Source organism: Monodon monoceros, unplaced genomic scaffold, assembly GCF_005190385.1.
Source record: "Monodon monoceros isolate NGI ecotype Baffin Bay Population unplaced genomic scaffold, NGI_Narwhal_1 Super_Scaffold_16, whole genome shotgun sequence".
NCBI classification, from domain to species: Eukaryota; Metazoa; Chordata; class Mammalia; order Artiodactyla; family Monodontidae; genus Monodon; species Monodon monoceros.
Genome location: NW_021703772.1, coordinates 102601305 through 102611847, shown reverse-complemented (window position 1 = coordinate 102611847; position 10543 = coordinate 102601305). Strand labels below are relative to the sequence as shown.

The window sequence follows — 10543 nt, the reverse complement described above, 5'->3', positions numbered from 1 at the left end:
GCCACACATCCAGTTCTAACCAACGAACGTTGAGAGGAAGTGACATGTCACTTCCAAACCAGAGCGTGTGTCTGTACAAGACTCTCCCGGAGGAACTAATAAGCGGCCCAGCTGCGGCTGCACTGTCAGCTACGTGACGCCAACATGGGGCGGGGGACCTGAAATGGTCGGGGAGGATGAGTGGGAAATAAACCTGCTCTATGTCGTTTTGCGTCACCCAGCCTCGCCTGACAAAGTCACAAGGCTCTCAGGCTGTGAAACTGTACATTTTATAGTGTTTTCTTTTTTAATTTATTTATTTTTGGCTGCGTTGGGTCTTCATTGCTGCGCGTGGGCTTTCTCTAGTTGTGGCGAGTGGGGGCAACTCTTTGGTGCAGTGTGTGGGCTTCTCATTGCAGTGGCTTCTCTTGTTGTGGCTCGCGGGCTCTAGAGCGCAGGCTCAGTAGTTGTGGCGCACGGGCTTAGTTGCTCTGCGGCATGTGGGATCTTCCCGGACCAGGGCTCGAACCCATGTCCCCTGCATTGGCAGGCGGATTCTTAACCTCTGTGCCACCAAGGAAGCCCTGAAATTGTACATTTTAAATCTCTCACCTAAAAAAACCTTCCTGGGACTTCCCTGGTGGTCCAATGGTAAAGAATCCGCCTTCCAATGCAGGGGACATGGGCTCGAGCCCTGGTCAGGGAACTAACATCCCACATGCCGCAGGGCAACTAAGCCCGTGCACCACAACTGTTGAGCTTGCCCGCCTCAACTAGAGAGCCTGCGTGCCGCAAACTACAGAGCCCACGCGCCCTGGACCCTGCGCGCCACAACTAGAGAGAAGAGAAAAACCCTCACGCCACAACTAGAGAGAAGCTCACGCTCCACAACAAAAGATCCCGCACGCCTCAACAAAGCGCCTGCGTGCTGCAACTAAGACCCGATGCAGCCAAAAATAAATAAAATAAATTATAAAAATAAATAAATAAACAAACCTTCCGAAGACCCTTCATTCCCCTGGCTTCTGTGCCGAGGCACTCCCCCTGTTCTGTCAGCCTCTCTGACCACTCCTCGTGGCTCCACTCCCTCCCTCTCCCCTGCTGGTAACCAGGGCTCTGTCCTCAGCCCTGAGCTTCTCAATCCACACGCCCTCCAGGGAGATCCCACCCGCTCTCCCGATTCATCTACCACACATACGCTAACGCCACCCGAAGCTCTCTCGAGGACTCCCCATTTCCCTCACACCCGAAGTCCTGCTGGGCACCTCAGCCAGCTGCTCCGCAAGCACCATCAGTCCCACACGTCCAAAAGCAAGCACACTGTCTGCCCAGCCGCCTCGAGCCACGCGTTTCCCCCTACGAGCCTCACGTTGGCTAGCGGCACCTGAGCCTCCTGGAGGCTTCCAGACCAGAAACCTGACAGTTAAGCTGGATGCCTCCGTCTCCTTCATGCCTTCCTCATTCAACCAACCATCCCAGTCAGTTTCGCCTCCCTTCAATGTTATTGTATGGGGGGAAGGGGGATGGTTTGTTTTTATTTGTTTAATGCTTATTACAGTGACTAAGAAAAGAAACTGTTTCAGGCTCAGGGAGAATCTTATTCTGGTGTGAGGCATGACAGTGATGTGCTACCTGGGACAAACAGTTCGGTCTAGACCACGAAAGAAGAAAGCTACAACTTCTGAGCGCACAATCATGAAACGATGGCAGGAGCAGCCTGCATATCCAAATCATCCCTTTAGCCACTTGCTCAAGTCAAGGTCTCAGAACACAGCCAAAGGAGCTTTTGTTCTTTATTAAATTCTCTTAAGCATCACTCATTGTTCAAGTTTAAGACAGAGCAAATCCTTTCTAGTATTTATGGGGCTCTCATCTTCTCCTCATAAATATATCTATAAAGAAAGCATCCACTAACTCATCTCTATTCTAACCTGCTTGATTTTCTAAAGTTGGAAAAAGCAATCTTGGTGTCCCAGAACCAGAGCCAAGGCTTCCCAACATCTTCAGTTAAAATACCAGTTATCTCCCAACCAGGGGAGAGCGCAGCAACATTACCTACACTTTACAGTACACAGCTCAGTGGCTGCTCTACCACACAGCAGTGTGGGCTCATCACCCCAGTCTTCTTCAGCCTCAAAAACCATTCAGAACTTACTGCCCATGTAGAAGAGTTCTCATGGCAGCACACTAAGTGACAAAAAGACCAAAAAACAAAAAAAAGAAAAGAAAGAAACTGTTTTTATTGCTTTACAACAAGCCGGCAACACACACAACAGAATAATCATACACGTGACACTTGTACATCCCCGAACGGAGTATAAAACCAGAATGTGCTCCTCCACTTAAAACGTTATTTGTGAAAAGTGAAATCCACAACTTCTGCCAAGAACTTTACTGTTCTCAAGTAGAATTGGTACTTAAAGAGGCAAAGAAAGCTATGATCAAACTTACTGCATATGTTTGATCATGGAATTCAAAGCCTTTTATGCTCAGTCCAGGCAGTGCTATTACTGCACATTTGAGGTGACCATCCTAGGCACTTTAAGACTCTATAACATTTTTCTTTCCAAATTCTTCTGCAGAAAGAGCTGTCAAGAAAATTGTTCTAAAATGCAACTATGCATAGCAATTTATGTCTCATTTCTACTTCTTTCCTCATGATGGAAAATCTGATCAGTCCTTAACTCAGCCTGGTAACAGCTCTGATGGCCATGCCAAATATCCTACTGTACAAACAGGAACCCCAAACCCATATTAGGCATGAGAGGGTGACACTTCTAAATACTTCCTATCATTCTGGACACACTGGCACCTTCCCTTCAGTGAGCTCCAAGATGCTGTGGATTAAGTCACCATTTTAATAATATCTCAACAGCAAAATTACATGGCAAGTACTACCTGAAAATTGGGAGGGGGGCGGTGCCAATGAGATACATGTGACTTGCCCAAAACTGTAAAACGTGACTGTTGGAATAATCAACAACCTGAGAGAATTGCTTACTCGAAAAAACACGACCAAATCAGCTAATTTTTTTTGTTTGTTTTTTAATTCAAGGTTTTCTCTTACTTCCAGACCAAGCATAGCATTCTTCAGTCAGAACATCACCAGTCAGGGTGTTGAGAATTAACTCCGCTGAGTGGCTTTACACTCCCAGACCTAGCAGTCTACCTGGCTATTAGGTAAAAAGTTTCATAGCTCAGAAATACATCATATGAAATGTTAGTTCAAGATGTGTGTGGACGCAATGTTTACCTGCTGCAACAGCAGAATGTTAAGGCAACATCAGAACACAGAGGTGTTTTAAAACACTACCCCTACTCCCCACCTGGTAAGCAGAGCCAGATGATGTTACTCAATCCTTAATACAAAAATGTCCCCAAATAATCTGCTGAACTTGACTTTGCAGTTTAATCTTTGATATTTTGATGGCAGTGAGAGAGAACCCTGGGGCTATACTTCCCTTGCAAAAAAATTCAACATCTGATTTACTCAGAAGGTTTAAAATGAGGAAGGAAAATATAAAATAACTTGTCCTTCGCTTGGCAACCATCCTTTTGAGTTAACTATTTTTATACGGTATCCAGGGCATACCTGGGTATGGATGGCTAATTTGGATATAGAAAACATCAAGGGTCACTCCTGGAAGAATCACAAACAAGACAGTAAAGCTCTCCATCAGTACATTGACAGCATCAGGGTAAGCAAGAAAAGAACTTTACCAAGAGGTTGGCATTTACACTTTTTGACAGAACTGAAATACACTGAGTTACAGAGCAAATTCACTGAAACGACAAAGAAAACTCTGTCCTTGTAAAGGCTATTCTTTCACACCCAAAAAAAGTGTTTCAACTCTGATACACCACACAACCGGTTAAGAAAATGAAGCGCGGTGTTTAGCAATGGGCATCCTAACGACTGTGAGAGGCGCCGGGCTGGGGTCAGCGGGGCGCGCGGAGAGCCCCTACTTCTCCACACAGGCCGCCGCCGTCTCCTTGTTGAAGCCACGGATGGAGAGGTCGTAGACCACCTCCTCCACTTTCTTCACGTCGTACTTCAGGCCGTCGTAGCGCTTCCGCAGGGAGTCGTTTTTGAGGTTGAGGAGGCGGAAGCCGGAATCCAGCTCGTTGATGAAGGTGGAGATGTGCAGGGGCCGGGAGTAGTCTCCGGCGGTCACGCTGTTGACCGACAGTCTCGACTGCGGGACAGAGAAGCGGGGATGTCACAGCAGGGCTCCTCCTCCTGGCCGCGGCCACCAGGCCCACGGGCCGCAACACGTCTCCATACTGCCCCTCATAATTCCAGTTCTGACAACTGCTTGATCTTACTAACTTACTTAATAACTTAAGAAATCATTGGCCTTTTGTTGGAGTTTCTGTGGCCTCCAACTTTTCATAAATATGAATAGGTTATAGTGAACACCTTTATAACAGCTTTTTCTCTTCTTTTGAATTACTTTTATAGGATAATTTCTCAGGAGATGAAGGAGATAAAGGCAAGAATAATTTATACAGTTATATAGTTAAATTGTTCCCCCAGACAATTATATGAATTAATGCAGTCACCAGGAATATATGCCTCACCACTACTTTGAAAGGAGGTATTCTCATTTTCTAAAAATGCACACAATAGTTAAGTGTGCACAGCCACCTCATCGTCTGAACCGCTATCCCAGCAAAACCTAACACACACAGTACACAGTCAATGACTACCCTGTGACCGACAGGTGGCTTAGAAAAGAACGAGGCTTCTGAATTTTTGTACCCATTTTAAAAAACTGACAATGAAGTGGAAAAATCAAAAGAGCAAATGACAAATCACTAAGCTTCTTACCAGTTCACTAGCAAGAATGAGAACTCCTGAGAGATAATCTTCTACATCCAGGTGAAATCCCTTCTCCCGATCTGGCTCAACTAGAAAATATAACAAAGACAGGTCGCGATGGAAATACAACTTACACCTAAAAATTTTTTAAACTACAGACACATACACACACGTGTAATTTCTCTCAAAGTGAAAAAGGAACAAGTCCTTCAAAACTATCTTTTGAATGTGGACATATCCTTGGCACTGTGGACTTTTCATGCTCTCAAGCAGAATTCAATTTTTCCTTCCATTCTTCTTTCAAAATATAATACCACCAAAGGGTTTCCCTGCTGTCACAGTGGCTAAGAATCTGCCTGCCAATGCAGGGGACATGGGTTCGAGCCCTGGTCCAGGAAGATCCCCCCATGCCGTGGAGCAACTAAGCCCGTGCGCTGCAACTACTGAGCACCCGCGCCTAGAGCCTGTGCTCCGCAACAAGAGAAACCACCGCAATGAGAAGCCCGCGCACCACAATGAAGAGTAGCCCCTGCTCGCCGCAACTAGAGAAAGCCCACGTGCAGCAATGAAGACCCAACGCAGCCAAAAATAATAAATAAATTTTCAACCAAAAATAATAATAATAATACCACCAAGAATATATGTTATGTCTGAGAATACCTTTGTTTTTAGAAGTGCATGCTGAAGCACTGAAATGACAAGTCATGGTCCCTACACCCGGCTTTCAAACGGTTCACATGTGCCCCCAAGGCACACACAGTAAGAGACTAAGCAGATGGGCCAAAATGTGAACAAGTAGAGGATCTAAGTGAGGGGTACACAGGGGTTCACTGCACTGTTCTTTCAACTTTTCTGTAGGCTTGACGTTTTTAAAAACTCAAAGGAACGCCCAAGTACAAAGAGCAAGCCACTACATATTTTTAGTTTTTCTGTTTCCAAGTAACCCGTTTTCCATTTAGCTCTCATTTGTTTCCATAAATAGAAAGCCGCCCCACCAAAACCTCAGCTGGCCCTGCAGGTAGACACGCCTGCGGACACTCACTGCCAAGGATCTCCGTGACCGCCTCTCGAGTCACCAGGGTCTCCGACTCCAAGTACACGACGAAGGCTGCCAAGAAGACCAGGCGCTGCAGCACAAACCTCCAGTGCTCGTGAAACCTGCAGCGAGCGTGAGGCACCAGCGTCAGAAAGACAGAACGGGGGCAGCCATGGCCAGACACGTGAGGAGTGGGGCCATTTTCAAATAAAACTTATAAAACGTGTAAGAGCAACGTGACATTTAAGTATATGAGATGGATTCAGCGTAAGTACACTGGACTGGATTTGCCAGTCCAAATTTATAACAATTACTTACTATAATTTCAATGAATGAGAAGCATGGTCCAATTTTGATGAATGCAAAACTTTACAACCAAAGGCTATGGACAAGAGCAACTGTGCTTTAGAAGTTTAATCAGTAAATACAATAACACTGCTCTGAGAAAAATAAATGTGGGCGAATGAAGATTGATGAGAGCCACAACTGTACATCAGCCTCAGCACCTGACTGTGTTATTCTCTGAACTGAGTGCAGGGTATCAAGAAACTCCTGATCCACACACATAGGAAATAACTACCATTTGCAGTCACTAAACAGGTGAACTTAAAACCTTGGGATACTGCAGTTAAACCAAGCTAGGAGCCTGAAAAAGAAATAGAAATTTTACAACCCCTAGATATTTATGCTATGCCTCCTGATTTTCAAATGTGGCAACAAATTCAAAACCATCTTTCAAAAAAACCCAGGCCAAACAAAACATTCTGAGGTCCAAATCAGCCAGAGGGCAGCCTGTGTGTGAACTCCAAACACCATGGTCTCTAAAGACCCTGCCAGTTCTATTGTCCTACTTCTCTAAGCATCAGTTATTACCTTACAGCAGGGGTCAACAAACCTTTTCTGTGATTGAGGCTTTGTGGGTCACTTTCAGTCTCTGTCACATACTCTTATTTTTTTTTTCTTAACAACTCTTTAAAATATAAATATATTTATATAAAATATAAAAGGCCACAGTAGTTTGCGGGCCCCTACCTTTAAAGAATCTTGTGAGGTTATACTATCCACTCCCCACATACATGTCCTAACTATTCCTTGCCTATAACGTGTCTTAAAAGAACATCTTCTCTAGTGAGAAAGCAAGCATAAGTAGAAAAGTTTAGGTTCCTATTTACTATATTTCATCAACACTCAGTTTTTCCCAGTTTAACATCTACGAAATCATGATGTATTGTACAATCTACATTTCACAATTATGATTAACAAATTTTTTCCCTAGTGTTATGAAAAATAACATTGTATCTTAAAATTAATAGTGTTGTACATTCAAGGAGATATGGCATATTACCCACATATGTCACTTGGCAGTGAAATTCGATATTCAGTATATTTATATACACACACATACACTGCCACTTAATCTCATAACCTTAACAGCAAAGATAGGGTTCATCCAACTTCACAAGTATACTAGAAAGACATTCTCTATTTTGACCTTCACACAATACATATTTTCTTTTTAATTACCTTTTCATTGCAAAAATTATACATGTTCCTTAAGAAAATTTTGAAAGTAAAAGGGAGAAAAAAATAAAATCAACAATTTTGTCACCATTAAAATACCACCACTATTAACAGTTCCATTTCCTTTCTGTTGCTTCTCCTAAGTAGAGGGATTTTTACCAAAGCAATCATTTTAGTACATATAATTTTTCTCTTGCCTTTTTTTACTTAACGTTATAAAAGATGTTAGTTGTCTTACAAACCTGTAATACTGTTCAGCAGGAAACTTGGTCTTCAAAGACGTCAGATGTGTTTTTACTGTACCAAAATGTTCTCGAGCTTTCAAACACCTCTTTGGAACTGATCACAAAAAGATAATCAAACATAATAATGACAGACTGAGCAGATTTCAAATACACTTCTTGCTTAAAATCTATGTAGTCTACCTGGAAATTTTTTTAAAATCTCATGACCAAATGTAGGGTATGCAGCTCTGCTTTCAATCTGGCTCTCAAAATTTCATACCTAGCTTCCCTACTAAAAAATAAACAAACAAAAAATTGCTAAAAGGGAATATGTTGGGTAACATACTGGTAAACTGTCATAAATAACCTCATCTTTAAGCTGCCTTTCCTAGTCAGTCCCCAAAGGATGCCTAAAATTGGACTGCTTCTAGCTCCCATATTTGGTCAAAAGGCAGCTTTATAATTATTCTCAATCAGGCTGACCAACTCTGTATCACCTAGAAAAATGACTTGCCCCTGACACCTGTTAATTACATCATTATATCATTATCTATCTGAAACTATATTTCAGCTCTCTCAGTTGTGCTGACTGCATCTTTCAATGGAGGTTCCATGTCTAAACTTCTCGTACTTGATACCCAAAGAAGAGCTGACTGTAAACACATTGACAACATTTTACACTGGCCATTTCATTATCTACAAATGCATATTAAATTATTTTCAATGACTGAAAGACTGGGTTTAAGAAAAAGAGCCATATAAAAGTTGCTAGATACACAGGACAGCTACGAAACTACCACAATTATCATCAGTATAACTCTTTCACAGGAGAAAACATTCCTATTTCCACCTACGTGAAACTAGAATATCAAAATACACAGAATTCTGGAAATCTGTAAAATGATCAACTCACCCACTTCACCAATTTTTACTCACCATAAAGCATGAGAGACATTTTTCAGAGTAAATAATACAGATTTGATATGTCTTCTGGATGTAAATTAACTCTTTAAATGAGAGATCAATAAATTGGATAAAAACCTTCAAAATCAAAACGAAGAACTTACTGTCCTGAAACCCAGCACCCTGATGGACCCCTTGCAGTAGCGTTAAAATCTCTCGAGCTGTTTGTTCTAAACTCTGTACAACTTTTCGGATTTCCTAGAAAGAATTCAAGATGAAAATATCAAATAAATCCAACATAATCATTATATTATCATAGCCTCAAACCAAAAATACTAAATAGCATATTTGATCTATGACACCTTCACGTAGATTCAAAACACTAGCAACATTTACAAGGACATGAATGGTGCACAAAATATCCAGATTTGAATTTTGACTTTTCCACTTACTTCCTCTGTAAGACCTTCAGGAAGTCACTAAAAAGCCTTAGATTCCTGATATAGACTTCAAAGGCTAATTGCCACCCACTCACCCAAAATATCCCACTCCAACACTAAAGGAGATGAGGCACCCACACGTAAACCAACAAGAGAAGAATGAAACGCAATACAAGGATCGGGTATTTTTCATTCATTCATTTTACAAATATTCACTGAGCACATTTTTAGGCACTGTGTAACTACTGAGGAACCAAGCAGGCAGTCCCTTCCTTCCTTTAGAGTATAACGGGGGAGGCGTTTAAAAAATAACCATCACACAATTTTTTTTAATGGTAACGCACTACTAGAAGTAAACATAACAAGGTAAAAAATTATTCACATTTTGACATCAAGGAGGTGAACACGAGACAACCAGGAAAAGAGTGGAAAAGTAGTGCATTCCGGGAAAAGCAAGCAGTACGTGCAAAAGTCCTGAGGCAGGAAGCTATTTGGGGAACTAGAGGAATAAAAGGGAGGTAAACTGAGCATAACACACAACGGAAGAAGGCGTAAAATGAGACTGGAGAGAGAGACCTGTGAGCCACAGTAGTCTGGATTTTTATCCTACGTGGAATGAGAAGCCATAGGAGAGTTTTAAAGAGAAGGGCACACGTGCTTTTAAGACACCAATAAACAAACACAACAAACACGTGTCGTCTGAGTCCCAAGCGCTAACTGAGGCTTCGACATAATCATACGCTAAAAAGGAGGAAAACTGACACCCAAATGAGGTAGGTGATGCCAAGGAACCGAGCCCCGAACACAGGGAACCAGGACCTGGCAGCGGAATCGGGGGCCGGGGGAGGGAAGTGCCCTGAGCCAAAACAAGACGGGAGCAACCCACCCCCGGAGTATTCCCCACCGCTCGAATCTGAGCGACGGAGGAGGGCCGGGCGTCGCGGCCCAGCTAGGCAAGGAGAGGGAAAGGGGATGGGGAGAGAGGGGGCTCGCCTCTCGGATGTCCTGCTCGGCAGCCAAAAAGCCCTGCAGCTCCACGAAGATCTCGCTCACAGACATGGCGCCGGCCGCACGAGTGTCAGCCAGGGCGGCGAGGGTGGCCAGCCGAGTTCGTTCGGGAGACAACCGGCGCCGTCAGTCACAACGCCCGCCACCACAGCGGCCGCGTCCACCGGGCCCTGCGCTGGGGCTGTCGCTGGGGTCCTCCCAGGCCCACGGCGCGCAGAAGGCCGGGCTGTCCGCCGCTCTGCCTGAGGCGCTGCCCGGGAGGCATAGCAAGGTGGGCAGGGCTGTTCTGACAGGCATCACCGAAAACAGCCCGGGAAGGGGTCCTCGGACCACGTGGGCCTGAGGACTGGGGCTTGGGTTTAGAGGTGTGGGGCATCCCGCTATTAGCTCGTGAAGTCCACACCGGTGTCTTGTTGGGGGTTTGGTGCCAGGAGCCCTGCACGATGCCAAAATCTGAGGATCCTCAAGTCCCTTATATGAAATGGCGTAGCATTTGAGTATAACCTACGCACATCCTCCTGTAATACTTTGCTTACTTGTAATTAGGTATTAGTTATACCTAATAAAATGCATTAAGTAAATAGTTGTAAATACACTACGAATAATATGT

At 43.8% G+C, this 10543-nt stretch overlaps 1 protein-coding gene across 2 annotated transcripts; it reads right to left on the bottom strand.

Annotated features, from left to right (window-relative positions):
- Positions 1–2199: 2199 nt before the first annotated feature.
- TSN (translin) lies at positions 2200–10146 on the bottom strand. 2 transcript variants are annotated; one of them, XM_029226070.1, is made up of 6 exons: positions 9919–10146; positions 8650–8743; positions 7601–7697; positions 5844–5959; positions 4811–4890; positions 2200–4175 (listed from the first exon to the last, which is right to left on the bottom strand). In XM_029226070.1, exons 1-6 carry the CDS (start codon positions 9982–9984, stop codon positions 3942–3944), a joined length of 687 nt encoding a protein of 228 aa, XP_029081903.1. In that variant the 5' UTR covers positions 9985–10146; the 3' UTR covers positions 2200–3941. The 2 variants fall into 2 exon arrangements, with proteins under 2 accessions (XP_029081903.1, XP_029081904.1); XM_029226071.1 differs by lacking the exon at positions 4811–4890 and having other exon boundaries at positions 9919–10111.
- Between the last annotated feature and the right edge of the window lie 397 nt (positions 10147–10543).